This window comes from Podarcis raffonei, chromosome 17 (genome assembly GCF_027172205.1).
Source record: "Podarcis raffonei isolate rPodRaf1 chromosome 17, rPodRaf1.pri, whole genome shotgun sequence".
NCBI lineage: Eukaryota > Metazoa > Chordata > Lepidosauria > Squamata > Lacertidae > Podarcis > Podarcis raffonei.
Window position 1 is genome coordinate 752,517 of NC_070618.1, and position 15,124 is coordinate 767,640.

The 15,124-nt window shown below is 41.8% G+C and overlaps 2 protein-coding genes across 13 annotated transcripts in view; one reads left to right on the forward strand and one right to left on the reverse strand.

Moving 5' to 3' along the window:
• The window catches only part of STXBP5L (syntaxin binding protein 5L), a 63,668-nt gene extending 60,916 nt beyond the window's left edge, over nucleotides 1–2,752 (forward strand). For 2 of the 5 annotated variants that reach the window (XM_053371066.1, XM_053371068.1), the window contains 2 exons: nucleotides 1,200–1,420; nucleotides 2,105–2,752. In XM_053371066.1, coding sequence (XP_053227041.1) covers nucleotides 1,200–1,420; nucleotides 2,105–2,146 — 263 coding nt within the window. In that variant the 3' untranslated portion in view covers nucleotides 2,147–2,752. Of the gene's footprint in view, nucleotides 1–1,199; nucleotides 1,585–2,104 lie in introns of those variants that run through there. The other 3 variants (XM_053371065.1, XM_053371069.1, XM_053371067.1) reach the window with 2 other exon arrangements.
• Nucleotides 2,753–5,149: 2,397 nt separating this feature from the next.
• POLQ (DNA polymerase theta) overlaps nucleotides 5,150–15,124 on the reverse strand; it is a 42,216-nt gene continuing 32,241 nt past the window's right edge. The window contains exons 22-30 of one of the 8 annotated variants that reach the window (XM_053371055.1): nucleotides 14,492–14,666; nucleotides 13,192–13,321; nucleotides 11,506–11,615; nucleotides 11,012–11,196; nucleotides 10,608–10,719; nucleotides 9,498–9,622; nucleotides 8,721–8,874; nucleotides 6,745–6,860; nucleotides 5,150–5,666 (exon numbers count right to left, since the gene is read on the reverse strand). In XM_053371055.1, the coding sequence (XP_053227030.1) occupies nucleotides 5,553–5,666; nucleotides 6,745–6,860; nucleotides 8,721–8,874; nucleotides 9,498–9,622; nucleotides 10,608–10,719; nucleotides 11,012–11,196; nucleotides 11,506–11,615; nucleotides 13,192–13,321; nucleotides 14,492–14,666 (1,221 nt within the window). In that variant the 3' untranslated portion in view covers nucleotides 5,150–5,552. Of the gene's footprint in view, nucleotides 5,667–6,509; nucleotides 6,877–8,720; nucleotides 8,875–9,497; nucleotides 9,623–10,607; nucleotides 10,720–11,011; nucleotides 11,197–11,505; nucleotides 11,616–13,191; nucleotides 13,322–14,484; nucleotides 14,667–15,124 lie in introns of those variants that run through there. The other 7 variants (XM_053371056.1, XM_053371054.1, XM_053371059.1 and 4 more) reach the window with 7 other exon arrangements.

The following is a 15,124-nucleotide window of genomic DNA, read 5'->3' on the forward strand; positions in this document are numbered from 1 at the left end:
AAGACTCACTTTTTCCCTCCTAAAAAGTAAGGGGAAATGTGTGTGCGTCTTATGGAGCGAATGCAGGCTGCGCAGCTATCCCAGAAGCCAGAACAGCAAGAGGGATTGCTGCTTTCACTGCGCAGCGATCCCTCTTGCTGTTCTGGCTTCTGAGATTCAGAATATTTTTTTTCTTGTTTTCCTCCTCCAAAAACTAGGTGCGTCTTGTGGTCTGGTGCACCTTATAGAGCGAAAAATACGGTATCTGACTCCACCTAACAATTCCTCTCTCACCACACAACTCAACCAACCCACAGACTATTTCTCCCTCTTCCTCCTTCAACTCCCAACTCTCAACTGACTTTCACACAACTCTCCCTCTAACCCTAACTCCTCCTATCAGTTTCCACTGGCCAATCACATCACACTCATTTTAACCCTTTCCTTATGACCCACCTAGGAGGCAAACGCCACAATAACTGATTAATAAAATGGAATAATTATCCCTTCAGAAGATGGAGCTGCTTTTGCATGACGGCCCCAGGTTGTTGAACTGTCAGTACAGCATTTCAGCAAGAGGGCATGAAATAACATATTGGCTGTATTGAATAGATATGTGGAAGAGAAATCTTCTCTCTCCCCCCCCCCCCGTGGCGATCTCACATGGTACCCGGACGTTTGATGGTCTATTGATCCCTGGGCCACCACTGTGATTGCTTCCCCTCTGCCACCAACCCGTTTTTCTCGGGGACACACGGAGTCCAGACAGTTGTTAACATTAAACCAAATAAATGAGTTTATTTTATAAGCCTTAACAAGTTTCAGATCATTTTTCTTGTCACTTTCTTAATCTTAGTTTCCTTACCGGCCTGTACCTTCCTATTGCCTCTAACTGATTATCCCAACTGTCTATCTGACTCCTCCTATCAGTTTCTCTCACTCTCTCACAACACAACTCGACCAACCCAGATTTATCCTCCCTCTTCCTTCTCCAACTCCCAACTAACTCCTGACAACTCCAACGCTAACTCTGACTCCTCCCCTTGGGTTCCCACTGGCCAATCACTTCACACTCATTTAACCCTTTCCTTATGACCCAGCATGATGTCACCTAGGAGGGCAAACGCCACACCCCCCTTTTTTGTTACAAAATGGCATCAACAATTGGGAGGGGAGATAGTATAGAAACCCTCTGATTCAGTTCGGAATTCTCTTTGTAGTTGGCGAGGCTACGGCAGGAAAAGCATCTCGCAGTCTTGCTCAGCACATCCCCGGATCGGGTGGCGTCGAAGGGGTGAAAGGAGCCGCGGGCAGCGCAATTGGAGAGCTGGCTCGGGCGCGCATTGCTCTGGATGAGAGGGGGCAGAAACTGGGGGAACTCGATGAAAGGACGGCGAGAATGATGGCCAGTGCAGAAGCTTTCTCCAAACATGCACATGAGGTGAGTGGTGGTCCTCGAACGAGGTGTCAGTTTGCATTTCTTGGTGCAGACATTATGGATCTGATGTGTAGAGATCTTTCCTGTTCTACTTAATTCAAGAGGGTTCTGGAAGCTTCTCTGTGTGAAAGAAACTTCATGATGTTTGGGTTATTCCTTCCGAGAAGCTGAGTACAGCTGGCTTAAACTGGTTCTCTTGTCAATATCATGCTGACTATAAAAGTAGGGCCAGGAGGAGCCTGGGCTTCTCTGTCTCTTTTCCTTCTGGTGTGGTGTTCCGTACACAGTATGCTTAGTGTTAAGGTTGAGACTTATTAGACGCTATTGTAAGTTTAAGTTACCGTATTTTTCGCCTTTTTCCCTCCTAAAAAGCAAGGGGAAATGTGTGCGCGTCTTATGGAGCAAATGCAGGTGGGAGGCAGGCAGGAAAAGCCCCCAAGAGCCGCACACATGCTCTGCGCGGGTCTTGCGGGTTTCCCCCAGGAGGGAGAAGGGACCGACTGGCCGCGTCAGTCCCTTCTCCCTCCTCGTAGTAAAGCGCGCAAAAGCTGTGTGCTCTTTAAAGGGTGCGCGGCTTCTGCGGGAGGTGGGGAATTTGATTCCCTCCCCCTCTTTTTTCCTTTCCTTCTCCTCCTGCAATGAGGCTACATTTTAATATTTTAATGTTTCAATATTTTAATGTTGCAGGTAATGTTGAAATACAAGGACAAAAAATGGTACCAGTTTTGACTTTTAACCACAAAGAAGCAAGACTTCTGTGTACTGAGAACAGGAGTCAAAGGACCTTGAGGCCTTATTCTAAAAATCCAGTCGTTGGGCAGAAGCAGCTCCTTGAAATCCCTTTCACACTAGAGGATCAAGCGAGAACTTTTTCAGAGACCTAGACGTGGTGGGTCTTTGTAATCAAGTCTACACTGAGTCTCTTCCTCCCAACTCCCACCGGAACAATCATCTTTAACAGGTAATGATTTCACTGCAATTAGGTTTGAACTGTGGGGAGGCCTGTCGACAGTTTAAAATGTCCTGTACAAAATAGATTGTTAATGCATTTAAACTTTAAAACTTTGCATGACTAATTGACTTCTCATACAACAAAAGGCGCAAAAGCAAAGCATGCTGTGATTGAAGAAAAGGGATTTCCTTCTAAGTTCCACAAAAGAAATAAGCAGCAACACTTTCTTTTTAAAGCAAAGAAGTCAGTACATCTCAAGCATGTTGCTCTCGACAGACAATGCCCTGCATTCCTCTCATTTGACATTCCTTTTCTGTAGACAATCTTAGTTTGAAAACACTTGTGCATTTCATTAGTCGAAAAATAAAGTAAGATTAAACTTCCGTGGCCAAATGATGGTGGTTTATTTATGCAGCGGTCGACGTTAGTCAAAGCCCAAGAGGACATCATGTAGCTGTGAGAAAGGAGAACCTTTGCTGGCGACTGGAAATCGCAGCAGGATTGTATAAATACGAGCTGCTTTCCTAGTGCTGGAAAATATAGCAATGAAGCAGTTTAGGCCAAGAAATCAACCCCTGTGATCTGTAAGCATGCCAAACACTGAGGGAGACTGATGACCCAATAAAGGGGAAATCGGAAGGTGCCTTGGAGGGAGTCTGAGGTGAGAATTCAGGACCAGGTTCCAGCATTTCGGGGGGGTTGGACTAGATGACCCTCAGGATCCCAACTCTGATTCTGTGGGCAGCAGAAGCCAGACATCCAAGTTGTCTCAGCCATGTTCTAGAGCAGCTGGGCGATCATTGACTGGCGTCCCGGTCAGGGTCTGTTTTCTGCTGGGGGCCTTTGGGATCTTGGGGTTTCCAGCTGTGGGGATCTCTCCTCGGGGCGCTTCTTTGCCCCCAGAGTCCAGTTTGGGGGCAAAAGTCCCAAACCATGGGTGTTTGTCCATTCTGCTGGCTTGGCCCACTATTTAGTATGAAACCTCTTTAGTTTGCCAATCAACCACCAAGTTTGTATCAGAGGCGGTTTTAGGGTAGTTTTATGCCACTAAAAATTGGAAACCCAGAGTCTGCCACTTGGGGCTTTTAAGGTTGCATAAATTGTATATGATGCACTGATGCAAACAAAGTGGAACCTTATCTTTTTTAGTTAATCATGAGGTTTCTAATAATAGTAAATTTTTATTTGTACCCCACCCTCCCCTGCTGGGGCCAAGCTCATAAAACTAACACAGCATACAAAGAACATACAAACAGGCAATCCATTAATTAAAATACATCTTAAAATTAGTTCAGAGCAAATTAAAGTCTGGACAGATGGCAGTCCATGGGCAAAATTGAGAGTGGTTAATATTCTCCAGGGACAACTGTTGCCACTGGTCTTATAAAGGGCCTGGGAGCGGGCCAGGAGGCCTCTTTAATGCTTGTTCCTATACAGAAAGAAAAGAATCAGACTGAACCCCAACCAAAGGCCTGGTGGAACAGCTCCGTCTTGCAGGCCCTGCGGAAAGATGTCAAATCCTGCAGGGCCCTGGTCTCTTGGGACAGAGTGTTCCACCAGATCGGAGCCACGGCCAAAAAAGCCCTGGCTCTGGTCAAGGCAGTCTGATCTCCCTGGGGCCTGGGATCTTCAGGGTGTTATTATTTGCAGACCAGGAGAGGCGGTCCCGTAGGTACGAGGGTCCTAGGCCCTATAGGGCTTTAAAGGTTAAAATCAGCACCTTCAACCTGATCCTAAACCTGAGCCACAGAGAAGTTAGGCTGGCCTCAACCAGAGCCAGGGCCTTTTCGGCCATGGCCCCGTTCTGGTGGAGCGCTCTGTCACAAGAGACCAGGGCCCTGCGGGACTTGACATCTTTCCACAGGGCCTGCAAGACAGAGCTGTTCCGCCAGGCCTTTGGCCAGGGCAGTCTGACCCCCTCCTTTGGTAATCCTCACAGAACTCTAGCCCAATTGGTTGCCATTAATGTGATTTAAATTAATTTTATAATGAAATGATTTTAGAATGTGTACCATTTTATTGTTGTTAGCCGCTCTGAGCCTGGCTTCGGCTGGGGAGGGCGGGATATAAATAAAATGTTGATGATTATTATTATTATTTATTATTATTATCCTATACTCCACCGGGAGCAAGTGCAGGTGGTATAGCAGGAGATGAATGTGCTCCCGCAGCGAGGACCCCGTGAGCAGTACACATAAGAAATTATTGATAAAACACATCTAAAACTCACATGCACACATAAAATTATAAATACCGCAAATACAAAAATCAGTGTAACTTTTAAAAAAACAACCCGCAGGCATCTAACAATATATCAGGTGGCCTACCTGTCAAAGCACAGTGCTATTCCTTTTTTCAAGTATCGCTCCAGCGAAGGAAAGTGATATAAAAAATCTGTTTATTATTTACACAGCAATGAAATAATATCATAGTTTACAAAGCAAACAATTCATTGGTTAAAATGTTAGCAGAAAACCCACAACAGGAGCCAGAATCACAGGATGCTGCTACCTGCTTTAGAGACAGGAAAATCAGAGAAAGTTCATTTTCTCAAAGCAAACCTATTTCACAAATTTACTGCTTTTGAATTGTGCACACTTTGGAAAGGCTGCCAATGTCTTCTACTGTCTCCTGTGCATATGGTGTAAAATGCAGTGAGTCATATGCATGTATCCCAGGAGAATGTCATCCTTTTTTTTGAAAGATGCAAGTATCACAGAAATCTGAGCTATAGCTGCCCTCAATTGTATATTCAGTATATTTTTTTTGGGGGGGGGGAATGAACTGACACAAGCAGCCGGGGAATCAAATTTTCCAGAGGATCCCAGCTATAAAAGCCAATGTCAAAGCTCAGAATGCTTCTCCCAAGTCAGTTATGAAAGAGAAAAATTGTAGGCCTTCAAATAAATAAATATATTACTAGGAATTAATTTAAATACTTTGCATTTCATTGTGATTTCTAGTTATGCGACACGTCATTTAGAGCTGCCTTCTCCAACCCGTCACCCTCTAACTGTATTGGACTATGGAGGGCACCAGGTTGGGGAAGTGCGATTTAAAGATTCATATGAGAATTCAAAATTGTCATTGAAAGAAATGGATCCCGTTGTCCAGACTCGTCAGAGACGTCTTGCATCTCGTTGCAGCATCAGGCAGTGCAGTACAAACTTCTATATTACCTGTTCACAACTCCAGCTCTTGCAGGTCTCCCCAGCTGGGCCCAACTTTGACTTTTACCGACAGTTTCGCCGAGAGTTTTACAGCGTGTTCCATTTCATGTTTAACAATCTGTGCCACCTAAAGGACAAGGCACTTAGAAGAATCAGTGGGACAGTAAGGCAGAAAGGGCCGCAGTTTATTTAGTCCAGTTGATCAGACATTTCCAACTGGTATCCTATCTGGAAACACCTCTAGAAGCGGGTCAGAATTAGGCTGAAATTCAGAGAAGCTGAGTGCAAATTTCTGGGAGCCAGAACTCTCCCAGGAAAAGCTCACAACACGCCCTCAAGCTTGTGTCTCCCTTTCAAGAAACGCAGCTTCGTACACCCACAGAAAGCAGTTACAAGGTAGAGGGGAATTGCATGTTGCGGCAGAGTGAAAAGCCAATACACAAGTCATTTGTTGCAAACACAACAAGGTCAGAAGAGGAGATGCACATCTAAAGACTGGGAGATACTGCGGATTGGTTCAGCGACAACTCTGAAGGGCACCCATATTTCCGTCGTACGTCTATAGTTTATTGAAGGCAGCACTGGTGAGCAAACAGGGTGGATTTGATTTAAATCAAATTGATTTAAATCACTTTTTTACAGAAAGACATTCTTGCTGGTATCATCTTAATATTTACAAGCAGAGGAAGGTTTCATTTTTGGAATAATTAATTTTCAGAGTAGTTATATCAAAAATTACTGATTTGGTTATACTATTAGAAATACATAGACAGGTCATTATGAAAATATTGTGAGGTTTAATAAGTTAACTGTTTATGTTAGGACAACTTTTCTGCTGTACTTTACTAGAAGGAGACAATCACTTCCTTAATAACAAATTATTTAACTAAAACAATAACATTATAGCATATGTCTCCATGTTTATTAACTGATGCGGTTAAACAATTAACTGAGTTTTAGCACACATGAAAAGCTTAAAACAAATCCTTATTTCCTGATGAATAGCCTTTGGACTATAATGTAATTTAAATAGAAAGATTTTTCCTCCAAAATGTTTTATTTTAAAAATCTGATTTAAATGGAAAAAATATATTTTGATTTTTTAAAAAATCGTTGATTTTTATCCACCCTGTGAACAAACACACCAGCCACATTCTATTAGAGGGATGCACTCCCCAGTTTTCAGTAAAACCAATTCCTCCTACCTGAATCAGGCTGTCTTCTGCAACCTCATAGAGAAGCTCATCGTGCAGCTGGAGAATGAAGAAACCTCCAGCTACGGAATGTATCATCTTCTTCTTTTCCATCCTCTCTGGTTTTCCTAGGCAGAAGGAAAACTAAACAATGACTTAAATAATGCTTATGGTAAGAGCTATAAAAATTCACAAGTACCACAAGACATTATTTGTATTTGTTCTGTACTGCTATATAATTGTTATGGCCTGTAAACAACTAAAAACTTTGGCAGGATTTGACGCTTGTTGATGTACGAAAAACAGAGGTAAAAATGGATTATTTTAAGAGAGAGAGATAAAATATACGATGCGGTGGAAATAGCTTGATATTGGAAACCACGGAGGGGTGGAGGGAAGTCTAAGGATTCAGGGAATCCTAAATGCTGATGGTTATGACTAATGTTTGAATTCAAATGTATAGTGTAAAACTGAATAAAAAAGAATTTGGAGGAAAATATAATATAATTGTGATGGCTTTTCTTCTTTATTGCTCTAGCATTTCTATTTCTTTAGCATTTCTGTTCCTGTATTGGATAATATCTCATTCCTCTTCTAAGTTTTTAAATAATATTTAGTTTTATATAAGAATGTTTCTAAAAATGAAGAAAAATGGAAAGTATATTATTCATAATTTGTTATATTTTGTATCAAATATCTTTGCATCTGGGAAAATCATGTGTTTGTAATGCCAGTGTTCAATTCATTCTGTTTAATTCTGCCTCCACCTTTCAGTCTTAAAATAGCTTGTAAATTTGGTCATAACTGTGTATTGTACATTTTTGTTCCCTTTCCCAGTGGGATTTGAGTCTTTTTCCAACGACCAGCATAAACCCAGTCAGATGGGTGGGGAAAATAAATATATTCTTAGACTGCAACAATCATATAGAATATTAGTTATTATTATTGTACAGGTACCTGCATTAATTAACAAGAATAAAGCAGCATCAAGATTTAATTGCAGCTTCATTATTTTCTGTATTTTGAAACCAAAAGTCCTTTGCTTTCTTACACAGCCACTATATGGATAAAGCTGCTACATTTCCAACATTTATCATATATATCATGAAGCTTTTCAGGAGTCATTTGGTTATCATTTTACTGCCGTTTTCAAGTATATTTGAACATGATGAAAAAGTATTACCTATTCTCAAAATATTCACTCTTGCAGGCGTCAAACATTATTGCAGCCCCTAAATAAATGTCTGTTCTGCAAAGTTTATTTCTTTCTTTGTTTTTTCCACAATGCTAGATAAAAAAAAGGGTAAAATTCTACTTGTTTTACCTACGGCACTTTCTAGCGTTAGAAAGCCATTTTCAAAGTTTATGCTGTCCCTTGCATAGAATCATAAATGAAATAAATCATGAATGAGTGCCCTTGCTGCTGTAATTTAAGAAAAATCAATTTTTCTTGGCTAATGCCATCACCTCTAATACAACAAGCCACATGAGCATTAGAGTCTTTTATCTGAATAATAATAATAATAATAATAATAATAATAATAATAATAATTTTTATTTATACCCCGCCCTCCCCAGCCAAGGCCGGGCTCAGGGCGGCTAACAAGCAGTAATAAAAAGAAGTTGAATGAATACAACTTAAAAACAAGATTAAAATATTAAAATATTAAAATGCAGCCTCATCACAGGAGGAGAAAGGAAAAAGTAGGGTCTAACCCACGAGTTCCTCATACCTCCATTTCTTCAAAGTCCTCAAAGCCTTGCTCAAGGGATCAGGAAAATGTAAATGAGCACTGGGAAATCATGGTGACCTGGGAATAGTGACCCACCATTTGAAATAATTTTACTGGCATACATGCAGCCCAAATCCAGCTGTTTCATACAAAGAGGAGGCTCTCAGAAGAGAACACTGACTATCCCCCACCCAGTAACATTTTTAGATTAGGGAACATTTGCTACCAAATACAAAGCCAGAGGAGAAAACATACCCGTTTGTCTTTTTTGGAACGAGCTCTCCAAGTGTCCATAAGATTTTACTGCTGAAGGGAAAGATTCCAGCTGAGCCTGAATATTCACGGTGGCTGTTTTGACAATATCTGCTGCAGAGCCCTGGACGACAGTATTCACAGCTTGCCTCTCTGCCTAAAGTTACAAGATGACTTAGAAGAAGAAGCCAACTTCCCCTCCCCAACCACAAATCTTTTCAGTGCAGAGTTTCTGGACAGCCTGAACCCCTAAGAGGAGGAATAGAAGGTACAGAAGTTTTGAGGAAATTGCAACTGTCTAGTCTTCCTTCCACATCTCAAGCCTGAGTGAATGGGACAAGCCGGGAGAGAACAGATGGGAAGGAAAGCCTTGCAGAAAGCAAGAATCCCAAAAGTAACCTTCAGCTTTGCACAGCCCCTCCAATCCCTGCTCAGTTGCAATGCACAACTAGTTAAAAACAGAGCAGTGGATTCTGAAGTTTTAGAAAGAAATGTTAGGAGCAGCTACGGAAAACTGCTATATTCTTCTGGTATCGCTTGCAGTTTTGGTAAGACAGTTGAGGGCACCTTGGTCCCTGAAAGCTCCTCCAGCCAAAAGGAGGTCCATCATGCACAAGAAGTGTGCAAACTAAATTTAAGCTGGCTCATCTTAGATTGAATGGGCACAGTAATATATTACCAAAGTCAATATCACTGGGAAGAGAGTAAAACTCTGCCAGCTCAATGGATCTCCCTGCTCAGCTAGATTTTAGCAGCTGAAAAAAACACTTCTTTGCATACCTGAGCCTTTCTGTAAGGATTTGAGTCCTTAATTGCTGGCAGGTATCTACGCCGCCCCATGATTGTCTGCACAAACCCATCTCTGCTGCACTTCCGGACTGTTTCTCTCAGGAATTTCTGAATACCTATTTAAAAAAAGAAACAGTGTTGTGCAACTTCCTGTTCAATCCAAAATATTCAACAGCAGCTGCTCTAGTTAATTCTGTGTATATGCTGACATTTCATACGGACACTTCCATGCTTGGGTGTCAATATGTATCCCATCAGCTTAAGAAAGGAAAAGAAGATACAAGGAAACTCTTCCCAATTTATTATGTTGCTATATTTTACATTTCAGCTGCAAGATTGTGGAAACGTGCAAATCAACAGTGGATGTACAGCCTTCTTTGCTGTTTTGTTTATTACATTTCTATCCCATCTTCCTTCCATCATGAAGTTTAAGGCAGCAAACATGCAGTAAGGTAAAGGTAAAGGAGCCCTGGATGGTTAAGTCCAGTCAAAGATGACTATGGGGTTGCGGCGCTAATCTCGCTTTCAGGCCGAGGGAGCCGGCGTTTGTCCGCAGAAAGCTTTCCAGGTCATGCGGCCAGCATGACTAAACCACTTCTGGCGCAACGGAACACCGTGACAGAAGCTAGAGCGCACAGAAATGCCATTTACCTTCCTGCCGCAGTGGTACCTATTTATCAACTTGCACTGGCGTGCTTTCAAACTGCTAGGTTGGCAGGAGCTGGGACAGAGCAACAAGAGCTCACTCCATCAAGGGGATTCAATGACCCCAAAACTTTGTTCAGTCACACGCCAGTGTTTTATTTTCTTCTGCTATCCAATTCTGCAGCCTACAGACCACTGCAAGTTAAAACATGGTACATTCATAGCGTTTCATTTTGCATTTTGGATAATACACAGAACTCCAAGTTGCCACAACTCTTTAAGAGTTTATGTAAGGTAAGTTCTCGGCTCAGTAGCTTGAACTCCCTTTTAAACCCACACCAAAAAGGTTACAAAAAACATAGGCAAAGAGATTTACACAACTCACTATATGCTTGGTATTATTAATCAGTTAATTATGCCAAAAAGTCAGGACAACCAGATGCTAGCAATCTTTACCTGAGTATCTTGATTTGAAGGAGTCAATGTAGCAGGAGGCATCTTTTTCCTCAACACCCATCTGCTCTCCTAAAGATTTTGCTCCTATTCCATATATTATTCCATAACAAATCTAGAAAAATAATGCAATTTTAATTTTAATTCTAGAGTACACTCTACAACCAAGGGGACTAAAGTGCGAGAAAAACTGTTTGATTACTTATAAATGAGGTTTGTTTATTAGAATAAAGCACAATCTTCACAAAGCAACAAAGGACACAAATTTAAAACATTCAATATGCCAGAGTTTGCTCATTTGCTATTTAGTTGAATCCATCCCTCAGCCTGTACAAGTTATTTCAAAACCCACTATCATTCAATTATATGAAAATGTTCCAAGAATTCTAAATGTTTCCGTAAGTTACCTGCTTGGCTTGTTGCCTTAAATCATCCCCAACTGCTTCAGAGTCAATCATCTTCCACTCGGCAGCAATGCTTTTGAACACATCAGAACCATCATTTAAGACCTGGAGAAGCCGCTGATCACAGCACAAATGAGCCAGGATCCTCAGCTCAAGCTGGGAATAATCAGCTGCCAAGATCAAGCCTCCTGCAGCCAATAAAACAGAATAATTCCTAAAGCGGACGTTTATTTCAGGTAGTAAAACAGGTTCCTTCTTTGAAACTGTTGTTCATAATAAACTATAATTTCCTTCAAACAATGTCGGGGAGTTACGCATAAGAAGAGGCAGCTGTACATGATGCTGCCAAGTTTTCTCAGGCTTGTTCATGTAACATCAAACCTTGGTTGCCATTGGGTCTGAATAGGCTCATTGTGTCAGCACAATATAATTGCTCAATTCTGTATATCCCTCTTCTACTTTTTAGCTCTATAATGAGGCAATTCTCAAGGTGTTACCTGGAAATGGCACAAAGGCATGCCTCATGCTGACAGAAAATGGTACTTTCCTCCCACTGGGTTCAGCAAGACTCCTTTGTCCATGTGGTAGCACAGAATGCTTTCTCCATCTGTAAAATAAAATTAAATAACTGGCATGTAGTTGACTTCTGTAAGACATACAATGTTAAACCAAACAGCAGGGTTAAATCTAATACCTGCAGCAGGTAAACACAAAATAACTTCATATTTATGGCTGACTGTTACTCTTGTTTGCATGCAATAGGCTAATCAAGCAGTAGTTTCAAGTTTTGTTGCTTGATATATATGGCTTGCAAGGTTGGACATTTATAGCCAAGCAAATAATTATAAAAAAATGCATCTATTCAGATACTTCAGTTTTTTCTCATCTTCATTTTTATATAACACTCCACACTTCTTTTCATTCCCAATATGGTTCCAATAAGATGTTACAGTACTTATGACTAGCCTATTAAAGCAATGCACTTTGTATGTACTTATTGTGATGTGCCACCTCTGGCCTTGGCAGTAGGCACATGAATTTCATGTACATCCTGCAGTTTCAGGACGTGAGGTTTTGGTGACATTTTGCAAGGTGTACATATCACAGCAATTCTAAGTGGGAAAATATCTACCTTGATGGCCTTCGTTTTAGAGAGTACTTGTACAAACCTCACTCCAGTTGGCTTTTCCTGAACTCCTGTATATTTACTTAAAGATCAGGTTTTTTAATAATTAGATGCTGTAGCCATACAACCTTATTTGCGTGCCCCTTCCACGAGAGTTCTGGAGGGTGGCAACATGAGAACAGGCCTTTTCTGAGGAATGCGCTCTCCAGAGAGGCTCCCCTGGCGCCTTCATTAGGTGTCTTTTGGCGCCAGGCAAAAATGCTCCTCTATATAACCTGGCCACTGGCTGATTTGACAAATCAACAGATTTTTAAATGTATTGGGGGGGGCTATTGGTTTGTTTTTGTTATTTATTTTGTGTTTTCATTTTGTATTTTTATGCTGTAAAGCACCCAGTGATCCTTGAATGAAGGGCGGTATATAAATTTAATAAATAAAATAATATACCATAGGAAAGACCAAAACAATGCACCAAAAATTGTCATTTTTTGTTTATAAATGCAAGTGTGGCAATGTGCAAATGCAGGCAATTAAGCAAATTCCACAACCACATCAGTTTACAGATTATTCCTTATGTTTCCTGCCAGCAGCTACTGTACAGTGGTACCTCTGGTTACGTACTTAATTCATTCCGGAGGTCCGTTCTTAACCTGAAACTGTCTTAACCTGAAGCACGACTTTAGCTAATGGGGCCTCCTGCTGCCGCTGCACCGCCGGAGCACAATTTCTGTTCTCATCCTGAAGCAAAGTTCTTAACCCGAGGTAATATTTCTGGGTTAGCGGAGTCTGTAACCTGAAGTGTATGTAACCCAAGGTACCACTCTATTAACTATAGAGCCAAGACATGGTCAAAGGGGATAAGATGCAGCCACCTTGCTAACGTCAAGCCAGTGTGATTAATGCTTTGATGGAAGACGTTCTGGGAACTCAATGCAAGCCACCTTCAGTTTCATGGTGGAAAAAAGGCACCCTAACTTGGATACATTCTGGTCTTTTCAGGAATGTATCAGAAAAAATCTGAGAGCTGATTAAAAAAAAATAGATGAGAAAACTTTACCTGCTTCTGTGTAAACTGAACCCACTGTGTTCCTTCTGGGAAGGTGGGCTCTCTTCAACCATGGTTGGCATTTCAATTTCAAAGTCTTTTGGCACATTCTGTATATTTGGTTCCCTGAAGCTTATACGGCCTAAAAGCAAAGATGGTGCAAAGGTGAAAAGACAGGCAGTATGTTGCAGTACAGCAGACGTGTGAAGGAATACTGAAGCTAAAACTAAAGCACTAAAGCACTAAACTTCAAAAGCAGACTTGACCAACAAGCTTCCAGTTTTGCAGAACAAAGTACTCTTTAAAAGATGGTGCTCAATTAGTACATTTCAAAATTCTAGTGTTTATATGGAATACATATGATGCAAATTTAAAAAGAGTTCAGTGAAGAAGCTCACTCCATGAGTTACAGAGAGCTGAGGTGACAAAGCATCAAACAAACTGGCAGGCTAAGCAGCCAAGTGACTGGTGGATAAGTAACACCCATTTCAATAATTTTTTTAAGCATCAGATTTGACCACCAAGGGCACAGCAATGGCACTGTGTTCAAGAAGCTAAATCCTATATAGCTCAGGGGCTACATCCTCGGTAAGCCTGTAGAAACTGAGCTTTCAATTTTACTCAAGACAGCAAGCTTCAGGGGCTCCAGTAAACAAGGAAATTTTGGAGAAAGGGTAAAAAGAAAACTGCACTAATATACAGTTCCACACAATACAGATCTAGCTAGTAGGACAGCTCAGAAAAAGAGGCTTAGTTAAGAGCAGAGTGAGTTCAGCAGTCGGGCAAGGAGGCCTCAAAGTAGCAGGTGGGCATTTCAGTAATTAAAAAAAAAGTAACCACAGGACAATGGTGAGCAAGCTCCAGTCTGCAGACCCAAATAGGTCCACCAGCCCTCTGAATTTGGCCCACAAGGCCATCTGAATAAACCATACATGCCTGTTAGCCACCTGACATCAGGCACAGAGGTATTTGATCTCAAATATTAACATGAAGCACCACAGCGCAAAGATGGGGAAGAAACCTCTGCATGCTTCTGGGATTTGGCAGGTGGGCAGTCCTTCCAAGCTGCCAAAATAGCCTGTGGAGGTTGGGCCAGTTCTGGATGTGGTCCCGCAGCTTGAACCAGTTCTACATTCCTGCTCTAGGGACACTCAATCAATGAGTGATCTTTCCCGCAACAAGTGCCATCAGACAAAAATTGCAAAGCTTCCATGATTCCTTTGGACCATGCGCTAGCCTTCCTGGTTCTTTTTCAGTCATACGTTGATAAACCACCAAGGAGATACCTTCCGATGTAAAAAGCACCTGCTACCTGTAGCACTGTGAGTCTGAGAAACAGGATAGATCCGTTCCATGCCCAGCACAGGGTTTAAACGCTTCTCCCTCTGCAGTGGAAACACCACTTTGGTCATGGCATTGGTGATCTTCCTCCATTCTAAAATCAGGCCTGGCAATGGGTGCAAGGCCCTCAGTTTCTCCAGAACATCCTATGGAAATTAACCGTGGCACAAGTCAGTTTGCTGTCTTTCACACTGATTCTTTGTAACATAGGGAACAACCCTTGAAAAATATTCTGGGCTATATGAGGGTACAGCCAGGCAAGCATGGCACCGGGAGTCCTGTACCAAGACCTCCTTTCTTTCCTGCTTTGACTCTGCCGTAGACGGGACAGAAGATGACAAAGCAGAGCCATTGTGACGCTTGGAGAAAAGAGACCTCCTAGCACATAGGGAGTGGGTTGGGAGATGATGGGAAAGGTCAACCAGCCCCTCTCTCTTATGGTTTACTGCCTTTTCTCTTCTTGGACCTTTCCCCCTTAAGGCTCACAGAAAGCCCTAAGCAAACTTGTCTTCTCATCCCAAGGCAGGAAGCCAAAATGCTTTTCCTGGCTGAACAATTGCCTTAGTGCAATGTTGAATGGAATTCGCTGCCACAATAATGCATC